The sequence below is a fragment of the Micropterus salmoides genome, unplaced genomic scaffold (assembly GCF_014851395.1).
Source record: "Micropterus salmoides isolate LMB-PRFRI ecotype aquatic unplaced genomic scaffold, ASM1485139v1 Ms_hic_scaffold_10, whole genome shotgun sequence".
Classification (NCBI taxonomy): Eukaryota; Metazoa; Chordata; class Actinopteri; order Centrarchiformes; family Centrarchidae; genus Micropterus; species Micropterus salmoides.
Window position 1 is genome coordinate 24864557 of NW_024040041.1, and position 14947 is coordinate 24879503.

General features: G+C 42.1%; 3 protein-coding genes across 4 annotated transcripts; all 3 read right to left on the bottom strand.

Moving 5' to 3' along the window:
• Window positions 1-2441: 2441 nt before the first annotated feature.
• Window positions 2442-3162, bottom strand: LOC119892252 (complement C1q-like protein 3; the record flags this gene model as incomplete). The annotated part of the gene is made up of 2 exons (XM_038704435.1): window positions 2442-2869; window positions 2958-3162. Coding segments are annotated over 2 exons (492 nt in total), but the record flags the coding sequence as incomplete, so codon positions are not given.
• A 619-nt stretch (window positions 3163-3781) lies between these two features.
• On the bottom strand, window positions 3782-7816 carry si:ch73-141c7.1 (coenzyme Q-binding protein COQ10 homolog, mitochondrial). The gene is made up of 5 exons (XM_038704423.1): window positions 7559-7816; window positions 6893-7045; window positions 6208-6400; window positions 5449-5550; window positions 3782-4346 (listed from the first exon to the last, which is right to left on the bottom strand). The coding sequence occupies exons 1-5, from the start codon at window positions 7660-7662 to the stop codon at window positions 4194-4196; spliced, it is 705 nt and encodes a 234-aa protein (XP_038560351.1). The 5' UTR covers window positions 7663-7816; the 3' UTR covers window positions 3782-4193.
• A 1221-nt stretch (window positions 7817-9037) lies between these two features.
• On the bottom strand, window positions 9038-13609 carry hsd17b1 (hydroxysteroid (17-beta) dehydrogenase 1). Of its 2 annotated transcripts, none has more exons than XM_038704448.1 (6): window positions 13482-13609; window positions 12977-13138; window positions 12723-12902; window positions 12466-12559; window positions 12234-12321; window positions 9038-10840 (listed from the first exon to the last, which is right to left on the bottom strand). In XM_038704448.1, exons 1-6 carry the CDS (start codon window positions 13576-13578, stop codon window positions 10685-10687), a joined length of 777 nt encoding a protein of 258 aa, XP_038560376.1. In that variant the 5' UTR covers window positions 13579-13609; the 3' UTR covers window positions 9038-10684. The 2 variants fall into 2 exon arrangements, with proteins under 2 accessions (XP_038560376.1, XP_038560372.1); XM_038704444.1 differs by having other exon boundaries at window positions 12138-12321; window positions 13482-13608.
• Window positions 13610-14947: the final 1338 nt, after the last annotated feature.

Here is a 14947-nt window from a genome sequence, read left to right on the forward strand (position 1 = left end):
TTGCGTCTCAAGAGACTACGCACTGCCCGCTATGGTTTTCTCTCGTTCCTCCAGCCCCGTTGGGTCTGGACGCCATGGTACATTCGTGGCCGAGGCTACTTCTGTACGCTTTTCCCCCGTCGCTCTGCTCCCGGGGTTCTGGAGCGGGTCCGCCAGGACAATGTCGGCCTACTTCTCGTAGCCCCGTTCTGGCCAACCCGGGTGTGGTTCTCGGACATCATGTCGCTCCTGGACCTAGAGGCGGGTCTAACAGCCGGAGCAGTCGAGACCCTCCTGAGCTCCAGGGCCCCGTCCACACGGAGGATGCATGGCCTGAAGTGGAGCGTTTTCTCCACTTGGTGTAGGGAGCGGTCGGTGGACCCTGTTACCTGCCCGGTGGTTCAGGTACTTGAGTTCCTCCAGGACCGGTTCTCTGCTGGTCTTTCCCCTTCCACCGTCAAGGTGTACGTGGCAGCTATTTCGTCTTTCCACACCCCTCTGAGGGAGGGGTCCTTGGGGAAACTTCCCTTGGTTGTACGTTTCCTCCGTGGTGCCTGGAGGATGAGACCTGCGACTCGGTCCAAGGTTCCCACTTGGGATCTGGCGGTGGTTCTTGGGCTTTGCAGGATGTTTGTTTAGCGGCTGGCTGGGCCACTCCGCACACATTCATTCGGATTTACAGTCTTGACCTTCCTTCGGCACCTGGCACTCGTGCGCTCTCTTCTTAGTCGTGCCACTTTATTGCACACAGGGGCAGGCGGGGTTTTCGGTTTAGTGGGTATCTCGTTCCCATAGTGTCGTAACCGACGCAGTTCGAGTTCCCTCGAAGGGGAACGTCTCGGGTTACGTATGTAACCCTGGTTCCCCGAGAAGGGGAACGAGACACTGCGTCGGCCCGCCGCACCTCTCTCCCCGCCTGAAGCGCCTGCTTCATAGTTTAAGCTAATGATGAGTGTGTACAGGTGTGCTTTATACTGCATATACTTAGTCTTGGCCGAATTGTGGACTATCTGGCAGTTTGCGTCAAGCCGCACATCCCAGCAAGCCGCTCTCACCAGGGCCCACTGGGAGGCAGCCACAAAGCCATGGTTGCGGCGTCAGTTGCCAAGGTGGGCAAAAAGTTTTTTGAACACTAGCACCCCTGCGGCTAGCCCCCAGCCTGTTTCCCGGCCCGCTAGCGCTGCTAGCCCCCAGCTCCTCGGTCCGAGCACCTCAGCCCAGCTGCGCCTCCAGAGCACCCAAGCTTTGGGTGCCATCCTGCTCAGCCCCCAGTGAGTTTGCTGCCTCACTGTTGGCCGTCCTGCCAACCCCTTGAACTCGGCCTGCTAGGCCGTCCCACTGAGTTGTCTGGCCCCCGGCCCAGTTCTCAGGCCAGCCGCCTGAGGTTCCCCCGTCTGGTCCCCTGTTCTGCCCGCCTGCTGAGTCGACCTCTGGGTCGGCCGCCTGAATTTGGGCCCCTGAGACTCGTGTTTTGGGTGTCTTTGCCCTGAGCTCCATGTAAACCTGTTTTAGTTTTAATTAGCTTTAATTGAACTGCATCTCCTCTCGCCTCGCCATTGTCTGCATTTGGGTCCTCACCTCAGTCTGCATTCAGCGCCCTGACCCGTGACAATGAGGGTCTTTCGTGTTACTGTGATGAAGTTTGACATGTAGTGCAAAATGGAGGCTTTTCCCAATTAATGGATGTTCATTTTCTTCAGAATTCTCAGATTTCTTTCTGAGCCATGGCAAGGGCACTCAGTTTTCGACAATCTGCTTTACCCGAGTTCTGTTTTTCGGGGCTGCTGGTCTTCCTTCATGAGGATGAAATGGGGGGGGGGGGGGGGGGGGGGGGTGTATGTGTTGTTACAAACCATGTGCAGAGTCATATAGGCAAACATTTGGGAAATGAAAAGAAGGTCAACAATACCTCTTGGACTTTCTGTTTGTAGGTTGAATTTTAGACTGTACACAATGCCATGGGAGCATGCAACCAAAGACCATCCACCTGTGGGGGGGGATGTTTTCTGGCTATTACTGATCTTCTTATGTCACACTTTATTCAAACTTACCAGCGGTATCCCACAATAGAACAATACACATTGCCAACTGCACATGTGCATACGAGGGCTGTTCACTAGAGTGTCTGTATGGAAATATGAAATCTGTGGATAACTCAAAATAAAACAATCTTAACTGTTTGAGTTATATAAAACTCGCTGAATGACCTATTTTGCTAATCATTGTCATTTACTATGGTGGAGTCGAGAGTTAATGTTGTCCAGTGGCTTTGGCCCAGAAGACCCACTGACCTATTCAGCTGAATTATTGTTCAGAAAAGGATTCTGTGTATGCATCTACAAAACCTCACATGCACAGGTATTTTTGTATTGCTTTTATATTTTTATTTTCTTTTGTATTTTTTGAAACATACAGGCATTTTTATGGTCAATACAAATAATCACAATGTTAGGTGAAAGTACAGATACAGGCGTTGCACAGGGAAAGCACCACATTTATTTTGATAGTTATTAATAACTGTAGTAGCAGTGTGGATAAAATGTATATTCCTTTTACTTTAAAAGCATGAAGACTTCTTCAGACCTGAAATCCTGTTGTTTAAATCAAATAGTGAAGAGCAGAAAACCACTGAAGGTGTTGTAGTTCATGCCATTATCATAGACCACCCTGTTTGCTTGGAGCTGCACATACACGTTGTCTCCCACCTCGAGGGGGATGACCACAGCGTTGCTGCCCATGTCATTGGCATCAGACCCTGTAGTGTCCCAGACAGATGTTAGCCGTTCACTGTTCTTCATGAGGCTCACAACAGAGTTGGATTGACAATCAAGGTTGTTGAACATGGAGAATCGAAAGAAGTACATTTCTTTGACCATTGCTGTGAAAATACCTGCCAAAATGAGGATAATTGTTTAAATTTATTTATTTAAAACTTACTTTTTCTCTCTGTGTCTCTTTCTCTCTCTAGTATACACTACCTGTTGAAGGATTGTAGCTATTGCCAGTGTTGGAGAAGACCCTCTTATACTGCAGTGGGGCAGCAGTGGTGAAGGGTCCAATATCTCCAGAGCCAGATTCCCTGAGAGCTGCAGAAAAGGCCACCTGAGGTGTTCTTAAATGCCTTCCATAGACTCCAAGACTATTACTGTAACTCTGCCTCAGACACACTGTATGCCCCACAGTTTAAATAAGTATTTATTGCAGTTTATATCGTGAAATACATTGTCTGCTATCTAGAATATGCCTCCTATCATATCTTTGAACTGTATGAGCTCCCATTGTCTGTGGATGGACCATGTCTCGGTATGCACTGTGACATAACCTTATGTGTATGTCTCTGCACCAACACCACCAGGACTGACTGGACAAATGTGTTGCAATGCTTGTTGCAAAACCAACTGATATTGTTCTTTGTTTGTACTGTGGGCTGTTAAAATGGTCAAAGTTGTTGGTTAAAATTGTCGTTTTCGATGTAAAAATCAGCACAGTTTAACATGAAAACAAACCATCATCTACCAAGTAAAGCTAGTTGTTTTCAGAAGCTGAACAGCTTGATAGGGAGGGGAGGAGGAGCGCTGTAGCCTCAGGTCATTGGTACTGCGCTTACGCAACTGTTCTAGAAAGAATCCCCCCCCCCCCATACTCTCGCCCAAACACAACAATTAGAGATGTAATCCACTGCACTGAAAATTCTTGCTTGTGTATTGCAGAGTCGCTGGGGTCTATTGCACAATTATCAAAAATAATCACACAAAAAATGTTATATTTATGAAAAGGTAGAGCTATAAATGACACTTGGACATAGATTTACCAAAATAAAAGCTTTTTTATTCCACAGACGAAAAAAAATGCTGTACAAGAAAATGCTCGTTTTTAGTTGTTTACACACTGAGCAGGAGTCACTTGTCTGTACATTATCCCACAGTTACATAGAAAACATTTGTGTTCAACATGATAATTTGCATCCATGCATTTATTCCTATCCCTAAAATAAATAAATACTGTATGTACAAGAAAGCAAATAAATTATCTTGTGGATTATATATGAATAGTTATAAGTATATTCCTAGTGCATGGCAACTCAAGTATAACATATAAGTGAGTGCACAAAGAAGATCCAGTCTCCAGTGTAAGACAAGTGTTGATAGTAGTTAGAGCAGGGTTTGGTTAAAAGTCCCAGTGGATATGAAGGACAGGAGGTCAAAAGGGTCGCCTCATATCGATCGCCTCCTCAATGACGCCACTTGCTGGTTGCTGTAAAGTGTCGCTGCCCGTGACTCAAAGGCACTGACCATCTGCTTAACCACTTCTTCAAAGAACACGCTGGCCAGCTGTGAGTGCAGTAGAGACTTGAACGCAAATGACACCTATAGAAGACACAGGAGGGGGGCAAACATGTAAGCTGTAAACTGTTTGTGAGACTGTTTATTCGATTGTGAGTTGCATTGATTTCTTGTATATCTATTGAAATCCAACCGTAAAGGAACTTTGGAGCTGGAAAGTGGGTAAAAGGTGAGCCACAGGTCATACACATTCACATTCAGGTCACTTGCAGACCTAGAAGCAGAATGCCCTCTGTCTCTCAGGCAATACTTCATGCTGCTTTCTATCTCTGTGGGTGCACTGCCTAGACAGCCAAGGGCGAGAGATATAGTGATCCTCTTCAGTCTGCTGTTTACAGACTGTCTCCCCTTAGAAGGTAATTCATGTGACCTCTTAATTCATGACCTTAGGTAGGCTTTATATTTTAACATCCAATAAGATGGTTATACATATTTAGGCCAGTAGAGGATGATCTGTGGGGGGTACATCGTAGACTCTATGGGGACAATAAAGGGACAAATATTGTGGACCAAGAAGGGATCTTCAGATGTGTTTTTGGCATTATCAATTTGTACTGCATGTGCCGTTCTCCTCAGCCTGAGATCCAGTAAATACTGCTGTGTAAGACATTATGAGTTTCCTGAAACCACCTTCATCCATAAGGGTTGACCAACTCACAAGAAGAATTTCCTTCACACCAACCACTTCCTGGCTGACACTAAGGTAAGCTGAACCAACAGTAAGGTCAAACTCATGCAGCTCCTTAACACTGTTCCCTGCCCTGACAGCTATTTCAGGCTTCCAGGAACACCAGCATGCTACTCAAGACTAAATGTAGAGCATAATGAGATTTTACGCAACACTTCCTTTCAGTCAGTAATCCATTCAGGATTCGTACAGGAAGGAAGACATGGAATCAGTCTCTCCTTAAGCAATCTTGTCTATCAGTCTCATGGACGAGTCATTCATTTTACTGATGGATTCACTGTCACTGCTGTTTCATTCCTTTTGTTGTTTAAATTCTATTTTATTGCAGTATTATACAATTTCCCATTTCTCTATATATCAAATTGCTGTGGGTGCTGCAAAAACCTGCTGTCCTCTTGGCCCTCTTGGTCAGATATTCATTTTATCTTATACACTTACATAAAAATCCACTTTGCAGGAGTCTGGTAGATCTTTGGCTCCAGGGGCAAACCTCCATATTGTTTCAAGATGGCTGAAGAGGGATCCATCAGTACACACAGCCTGTTTTAGAGAGATGACCCGTTATTTATCATTGACTGTCAAAAGGCCATGAGCATAGCCCTGGTCAAAGCCCAGACTAAGGTGTTGTAATCTTTATTCTCTAGAGGAGCACAGAATCAAGAATCAATAATCATGTAGTCTACTAATGCAAACTGTCAGTTTAAGGTATTGTGCATGATGCATACATAATGACAAAAGTAAAATGCATACAAAGAGTGTCATGCTACCAACAGAACAGTGTTTCTAAAGAAATAAGACATTTTTACTGTGAAATAGGATGTTGTAGCAGAGCCAACAGGAAGTTGTGAAAGAAAATTGCAGTTCTTCTAATGCCTGCTCATGCTGGTTCTAAGAAAACTGTACTGATGCCAGTAAGAAAATGCTTCTCTCTTAAAACACAAAGTCAAGATAGTTGTTCCCAAGCATTAATATTATTCACTTCCAATGTGTGCTGGTTTGTGGCAACCTGAGCCTCATTTTTGACCATATTAAGGTTTCTTAGCTTCAGTAATTTGCAGCGAGACAGAAATCATAACAGTGGAGATTTTTTAACAAGCACAGGAAGTGTGCTTTGATAAAAAAAATAGTGTATTGTCTGAGAAAATAAGTGGATATTTTTAATAACTGTTATCTGGAGTTACCAAGACAAGGACTTACCCTGACTTGGTGGTTTGGGACAGCGGTGACCTCAGAGGTGTAGCGCTCCACAATGGGGGGGAAACCTATTTCAAGCTCTGCCCGGACGTCACCATTACGTCCCTTCATGACCCGAGACTTCTTGCACCAGGGAACAAATTGCTGGTACTGGTCCACGCTGGCCACAACATTGTACATCTGCTCTGGAGTATACCTGAGTACAGCCACATGAAGACAGAGACACATGCAATGAGATGATATTGCCATTTTAGATTTGTGTGAGTTTGTTTTTCCATTTAATGGTCAGTTTTAAGTTTCTTTGTAACACTTTTTTAGGTTTACTTCTACACAGTATTTATTTAAATCCTATTTTCATATAAATCATCAAATGGTTGCAGATTAATATTCTGAATGTTGACTAATCAATTCATTGACAGTTTTTTTCAGCTCTATTCCTCTCCAGGCCTCTCCAACCTCTCCATGTATGAAGTTAAGATCAGGTGTTTGATGTTTACATTTATGTAATTTTTCAATTAGCCAAAAAATGTTCCTTTACCATGCACGTGAACAAAAACACGTCATTTGATTTAGATTTTAAATGTCTTATTTACTATCACATACACTACTTTCAGTTAAATGTAATATTTTTTAGAGGGTTACTTGTCTCATTTCAGTGGTTTGTTGTTTATTACATCGGGGCACTCACCCTAATGTCCGGCACTCGGTATACTCCATCCTGCGGGTACTCATGGGAGCAGCAAGGTTGATGAAGCTGCGGCTGGGTGTGCTGATGGGGGTGGCGGGGCAGAGAGGCAGGCTAGCCCTTCTCACTGCCAGGACCCCACAGGAGCCCAAGTGTCTGAGGAAAGGAAATAACTATAAATATAAATAAATAATATATACACACAAATTAATTTGTGTCACCTGATGGATCAATTTGCATTTTCCTGTGCATATAGTCTGGGTGATCTTAAGAATAACAGTCCCCCACAGTATTTATGTTGTGAATTAACACTGTTTGATGTGTGAGCATAGTATTCATAACACTTTTCTGATCACTGAATTCACTGTATTCATATGTCCCTTCTGCTGATGATCATGCTGACTTTCACATCACATGAGCTATTTTGTCTCACTGAGGAAACTTCTTGACAGTTTATTGAATAAAACAAGTACCACAACAGGGAAAAATGCCTTAACTAGTTGTGCTTCACTCACAAACACTGGACATCTAATTTACATTCCATCCATAATAAACGATCTCCGGATTTTTAAGATAATTAGCCACATTTCAATAACCATGTGGCTGATAAGACTGAATCCAAACAAGCTCTATTGAACTTTCACCTTTTTTTGTCCCATTATCACTCACCTGATATTTGCTCTTTTAGCGTTTCCTCGCACAACTTTTGATGAGTGGGCTTCAGACATCTCCAGCAGCGCCTTAAAGAGGAGAGGAGTCGTTTTGTTGGGCATGGTGAAGTTTATGCGTTAAAACAAATACAGGATCCTAGGAGAAAAGTCTGTATTTTCACCCTGGCAGCAGCAGCAGCAGCAGCAGCAGCAGCAGCAGCAACCCAGCTTTGTTCTGGCTGATTAGGCGCTCCACATGCCCACTAAAGGCCAACAGTGACGTAACGGGAGATTGGCTCTGGCCAATCAAAGAGAAGGGTTGATAAAGTTTAAAAGTGAGATTGATCTCTCTTAGCTGATTCTTGAAGGTGACAGGTAATTCCTAAATGAACAAAATAACCAGTTAAAGATATTCAGAGACTTACAGGTTTTAGTGACTGACGACAGGAAGGTCAAATTAAACTGTTTAACAATAAACTTTTTTTAAAGAAGAAAAAAACAGAAGTATAACTATACATAGTGTCAAGACAGACCCATCCATTTTTATGTTGTGATTTTATGTCTTTTTGTAAACTATTCTGTAGCTTGTTTTTATGATTTTTAAATGAATGTGTTATTATAAGTTGTACTGTTATCAAGGAATGCAGGTTTACAATAAAACTTTGCGAGGCCATGACTCATGAACAGAATTGAGATTGACATTTTTACTTTTGTTACACAAAAAATAAATGATAAGGAAATCCAAATTTGTTGCCTTATTTGGCTTATTGTAAGCCAGTCTGGCACACTGAGTTCCCAGGATTCTGAGAGGTTTCTAGGAGCAAGCCAAGGTCTATGATAGCCTACTGTGGGGTTTAGCCTGTGAACAACTGAAACAAGGACATGACGCACCAGACTTTGGTGCTACACAGGAATAAAGGTCTACTTTTGATTTAACTTCATTAATGTTTAAAGCAGAGCAGTAACAAACAGCATAGACTAAATAAAAATGTTTAAATGATAGTAGCAAAATTAAATGTGATTTTAATATATTTTACGACAGCCTTTACCTAACTGATCTCCACAATACTAAAGGGGTTGACAACTCTTAGTGCTGATGCATTACGTGGCTGTGGTAACGGCCAGAACTAGTCATGCAGGATCCTCTTCAGGATCTGTAGACTGGAATTAGGGCACTTGATCAGGGAGGGATTTAAGAACCTCAGTCAATCCTGTCAAAGATAGGCCCAACACGTAACTTGGATGTACAGACAAGCTAACCCGTCTCAGGTCATAAGAGAACATACTCATGGGCTGATCCAAGCCCCAGCTTGATCCAAACATTACACAGGAGATGGATGCGGTTCCAGCTGGCTCTCATTCAGTCTTTGATCCCTGAACTTTATACTGTTCAGTGATTCAAAAAAGCCCAACTGAGGCATTAATACTTCTTCCTTAGTGTTACGACCCCCTGTTGGTCTAGGGGAGTGGGGGCCATAACATATAGGCACAACTGGTATAGATCTTAAAAAGGTAACTTTTATTGGTAACACGGAGATGCAGACAGGTAACAATAAACAAAAGGAGGGTGGATGAGGGTGCTGCAAAAATAACAAACCAAGTTAAAATAAAAAGGTCCTCAAAAGAAGGCCTGTGCCTATCCATCTATTTAAGCAGAGTTGATTCTTGCTACAAAAAGAACACAAAGAGCACAGCACCCACTCCACCTGGTGAAACTAACACAATAGTAAACAAAAATACTAAGTGGTTTACTCCACTGCGCACAATGTAGAGCTAACAAACAAGGTATGCAAATTGTTTCACTAAACACAATGTACAGCCAACAAGCAAGGTATGTGGATTGTTCCACTAAACACAGCTAACAAGCAAAGTATGCAGTCATACCAGCAGCACACAAGTCAATAGGCGGTGACAAGCTGCCTGGAGCAACAGGTGGACTCTCCTTATGAGCAGGAGGTAATCAATGTGGTGACGAGCCATTGGTTGAGTGGAAACAGAGGGAACCAATGGGTGGGACTGATGTCAGCACCCCAGAAACCAGGAAGTAGGCAGGTCTTCATTCCACAGGGACACAGCCTACTTGGTAGAGGTGAGACAGAAAAGGGGAAACACAAAGGTGACAGCCGTGACACTTAGTAACAAGAAGACTCTTCTTAACGTTTTTAGATTTCTACTGAAATATGTACTATAGGTCATTTTTCTTTCTACAATCCTGAATTATGTGACATTAGCTATTAAATCTGAAAAAAGTCTGTTTATGCAATTTCACTGAATATCCGTTTTATTTCACTCATTTTTTAACCCTTATGCCCTACTCAAATTTTGCACCCTCTAGACACCTTCATGGCAAAAATGTGCATGCACAAATAAACTGCTATAAAATCTTTATACATCAATATTTTTTGTCTGCTTTTTTTTCATAAATCTCTTAACAAATGTATTAATCACTCAATTCAGCCAACAAACCAAAGAACTAACAGTGTGCCTATATATGTCACCCAAAGTACAAAATATATATAACCATGCAAACCTCTCAGATGAAGACTCACATGGATTCCTGCTAGACTTCAAGGATTACAACAGTTAGGTTAAAATACTTTAATCAATTAAGGGGCATTTTAAGGCAAGTGCAGAACACAAAAGATATACAACATGTAAGATAATTCATTCATGTAAAAATCATGAAGATTTTCATTTTGCTGCCAGTGGAGAAACTTATGGAAGCCTGATTTCATACTTTGGAATGAGGAAGTTGTTCCTGTTTGCTTAAAATAGCCAGTCAAACATTACATAAGAAAATTCTTAGAGTGTTTTCCCATTAACAATGTGGTAAAAACCGGTCCAGAAGCACGCCTAGCCCAGTGTGGTAAGAACACTCTCAAAGGACAGGAATGCAATGCTGTCTAAAACACAATCCTTATCAAATGTTTCATCACCAACCAGAAAATGGTCTATTTTTACATTTATATTGTGATAAGGAATGTAACCTTTGATAAGTGACATACAAAAATAGAACCATGGAGTCACTCCCTCCTGTGAACTCTATTCACGCCACTCTGAAATTACTGTCCTTTCCGTTTGAGCAACTGTGAAAGAGCAAAATGTTGACTTCTGACCATAAAGTAAAAGAGCTAGTCTGCACAATTTATTGTTCCTCAGCTGAGAAAATGATTTTGCTCATAGCACTGATGTACTGCGTGCCATCTGGTTGTGTGATCTTCAGTTTGGTGAGCGGTGGCACTACACCGCTGGTGAAGTATCTGAATGCAGGGCTGGGTGACTGGATGGCATCTAGAAAAACCTTGGAGACCAAAACAAACACAAAAGTAGTTAAATGAAGAAATGCTCTTAAATTTACACATTATTTTTGTAAACTTGTGATAAACTATACCTATATCAGGATTCTGATCCTCTACTGAAGAAAAAGTAGCTATATAAAATACACTATTACAAAAAACACTATCAAAATGTTATTCAGGTAAAAATCTAGTAAAAATAAAAGTAGTATGATAGAAAAATGCACTTTAAGTATTATTATTTTTTATTTAAAAAAGGGACAGCGTGGAGTGAAACATCAACATTACCATTTGATGCACTGTACCAGATTATAGCTTCAAGCTAATTCACATCTGCAGTCCCTTGGCAGGTCATGTTTAATAACAATACAATAATAAATACATTTGCTAAGGATTACTAGTTCATTAGAATGCCACCAAGATCACAACATCGCCAAACAGCATCCCAGTCATATCGCAATGTCCTCCAAAACAATCACAACATGACCCTGAGCCACTTTGCTCAGTCCCAGCACAAATCAACAGCATACAAAGTTACATAAACACACAAAGTTACATAGAAAAAGACACAAGTGAACTACTCACAATGAAACATAAACATTTACCGTACTAAAGTAAAAGTACCATGTGCAGAGTGGCCACATGTTTGTGTGATATTATTATATTATTCAAGTGTAGTTGAATGAGGTGGAGCTGATTCTAATTACTTTATATACTGATGGCTTAATCTATAGCTGTGCATCATATTTTATTGTATTAACTGGCGAATTAACTGTAAATCAAGTCAAGTCAACTTTATTGTCATTCTTAAGTGTTCAAGTATAAAGCTGAACAAAATGTTATTTATTGTGGACCAATGTAAGAATATACAACAATCCACAGCATACTATAATAGACAGAGAAACACAGCCCTCAGACCATTCACATAATACAATGCACAGTAAGTAGTGAATGGTGCAAATACATGTATTGTAAATGTAACAGTTTGCACTTAAGTACAGTAACTAAGTACATGTGCTTAGTTACACTGCACCACTGTCCCATGTAAATACTAATGTGGAATTGTGCAAGCTATAAAGGAGGTGTTTAAAGTCATGCACAAAGTGTGACCCACCTCCAGCATGATAGAGGCTTCTCCCTGTCCACAGCCAGCAAACATTTTATTTTTAGGTAGCAGACCAAAGAAACTGTTTCAGAGTGGTGTGAAAGGGTTTAACTGTAAACCAGCATTTAAATGTACCTCACACACCCAGAATTGCTTCATGTGTCTCATGCACTTATGATCTCCTGTAGACAACATACCTTTACAATGTCCTCAGTGTCCTGTGCTGCATTTTGGAAAACAGAGTCACAGTGTTGCAGGTATTTTTCATAGAGGCTGAGTGTGTGGGTATCAACCTGTTGGAGAGATGCATCCCCGAGCTCTGCTTTCTGCAGGTTGACCAGGAAGTCGGTGTTGACTGGACCACACTCAATGAGACTCACACTATGGGATGAAGTATCAAGTCAACAGTCTCTCCATATTTTCAGTTACTAGATAAAATAGTGTGGGTATTTTTTTGGGGGGTTTTTTTACACCCGATAGCCTCTAAACTAAGGAAACTAAGACGCAGATAACTTTAAAACTCACTGTATATTGAAGTGTTGCAGGAGGACAGCCAAACTCTCACATGCTCCCTCTATTGCAAATTTACTGGCACAGTACACCTCATTAAAAGGGAGACCTGTAAAAAAGCATGAAGTAGAAAGGTTATTTTGGCAATTTCATACAGGGCAGCAAGCATCAGCATGACTTGTTTTTGGGATTTCTGTCCAGTCATTTAAAAAAACTGCACATGTGGAACACTGTAGACATTCAGTGATTCCTCAACCATTTAGTTGTCTCACCATGAAGCCCTCCAGTGCTGCCTGTGACCAGAATGCGGCCCTGGCCTCGAGCTTTCATGTCTGGCAGGAACACCTGGATGGTCTGGATGGTACCTAGAAGGTTGACCTCCAGAATCTGCCTCATCGAGTCCAAGGATTGCACCTCCAGCGGCCCCATCAAACCCACACCAGCATTACACACTGTGAGTAGTGAGTATAAGCCCATGAACACACAAAAATGACGATAATCAAAGCACATTGACACAAGAGCATACCCAGAATGTCCACTCGTTTCTCCACAACCCTGTCCCTCGCATCCAGGATGGACTGCTGTCCTGTCACGTCCATTTGGAGTATGTCCAAGGTATCTCTGTGCAGGCCTTTAACACACTCTAGAAGGCGCTCCTTCTTGGCCAGGTTTCTCATAGTGGCATAGACTAAACAGAAAGCAGCACTTAATTTTTTTTATACAGATGCAAAAAGGAATACACACATTGGACTCAAAAGAAATAGTGGATGGTAATCATAATGCTTTTAAACATTTTGTATTTATACAAATCACATATTGCAGAATATCTCTGGTTGCAGTGTCAATGCAAGTTATTTGTTTAGTACAGTATTATATACAGCGCAATACAACATTACATACTATACAGTCTCCATGAACTTTGAACGTCTTTAACATCGACACTTGCTGACTCAGTGCAAGCTCTCTATGAAGACGCCTTAGCACAGGAATACAACAAAAGACCATCATTAGTTGATGTCAGCTGTAGTTACCTTTGAAGGATTTGTTGGGGTCAGAGGCTAGCTGGACAGCCAGGCTGAGACCGATTCCCGAGGAGCAGCCTGTGATCAGCACCACCTTTTTGTCCATGGAGCCTGGCTAACTAATGTTCGGCTTCAATACAGAGCAGCGGGACAAAAGAGGATAAGATGAGGCCATGTGAAAACACACATCTCAGTGTTTTCATGTCTTTCGCTATCACAAGGCCAGTTAATCCTAAACATCTTCTCGTTATCCGCCACCTGGAGTCCTCCCATTATTTTCTCATGTCCTTGTTATTATAGTTAAATTTTTCCCATTGAGACATGTGGGAAACATTACTGCTTTTGTGTGTATATGTGTGTGTGCGTGTCTAAACGCTCAGTGATGATAAGTGTAAATTAAATGTATCTTTGGAGATATATACTGAACAAAATCATAAACGCAAACACTTGTTTTTGTCCCCATTCATCGTGAGCTGAACTCAAAGATCTTAGACTTTCTCTATGTACACAAAAGGCCTATTTCTCTCAAATATTGTTCACAAATCTGTCAAAATCTGCGTTAGTGAGCACTTCTCCTTTGCCGAGATAATCCATCCACCTCACAGGTGTGCCTTAGGCTGGCCACAATAAAAGGCCACTGTATTGGGGGGTGTCCGGGGTCTGGTCTGAAAACCAGTCAGTATCTGGTGTGACCATCATTTGCCTCATATAGTGCAACACATCTCCTTCACATAGAGTTGATCAGGTTGTTGATTGTGGCCTGTGGAACATTGGTCCACTCCTCTTCAATGGCTGTGTGAAGTTGCAGTCAGGTTGAGACCCTGATGAGGACGACGAGCATGCCGATGAGCTTCCCTGAGAAGGTTCCTGACAGTTTGTGCAGAAATTCTGTGGTAATTGCAAACTTGTTGCACAGCTGTCTGGGTGGCTGGTCTCAGACGATCTTGGAGGTGAAGATGCTGGATGTGGAGGTCCTGGGCTGGTGTGGTTACACGTGGTCGGCGGTTGTGAGGCCAGGTGGATGTACTGCCAAATTCTCTGAAACGCCTTTGGAGACAGCTTATGGTAGTGAAATGAAGATTCAATTCACGGCCAACAGCTCTGGTGGACATTCCTGTAGTCAGCATGCCAATTGCACGCTCCCTCAAAACTTGTGACATGTGTGGCATTGTGCTGTGTAATGGAACTGCACATTTTCGAGTGGCCTTTTAATTGTGGTCAGCCTAAGGTACACCTGTGCATTACCCATGCCATCTGATCAGCATCTTGATATGCCACACCTGTGAGGTGGATGGATTATCTCGGTAAAGGACAAAGGGCTCACTGACACAGATTTTGACAGATTTGTGAACAATATTTGAGAGAAATAGACCTTTTGTGAATACAGAGAAAGTCTTAGATCTTTGAGTTCAGCTCAAGATGAATGGGGGCAAAAACAAAAGTGTTGCGTTTATAATTTTGTTCAGTGTATGTAC

What these genes read in the sequence shown, in the direction of transcription:
- si:ch73-141c7.1 (XM_038704423.1), bottom strand. Translation starts at nt 7,662, where the DNA reads ATGCCCAACAAAACGACTCCTCTCCTCTTTAAGGCGCTGCTGGAGATG. An exon ending in ACCGAGTGCCGGACATTAGG is followed by an intron (nt 6,401 to 6,892) that starts GTGAGTGCCCCG and finishes GGCTGTACTCAG; the next exon opens with GTATACTCCAGAGCAGATGT. An exon ending in CCTGCAAAGTGGATTTTTAT is followed by an intron (nt 4,347 to 5,448) that starts GTAAGTGTATAA and finishes TGTCTTCTATAG; the next exon opens with GTGTCATTTGCGTTCAAGTC.
- hsd17b1 (XM_038704444.1), bottom strand. Translation starts at nt 13,578, where the DNA reads ATGGACAAAAAGGTGGTGCTGATCACAGGCTGCTCCTCGGGAATCGGT. An exon ending in GAAACGAGTGGACATTCTGG is followed by an intron (nt 12,903 to 12,976) that starts GTATGCTCTTGT and finishes CACTACTCACAG; the next exon opens with TGTGTAATGCTGGTGTGGGT. An exon ending in ACACTGAGGACATTGTAAAG is followed by an intron (nt 10,841 to 12,137) that starts GTATGTTGTCTA and finishes TTGGTCTCCAAG; the next exon opens with GTTTTTCTAGATGCCATCCA.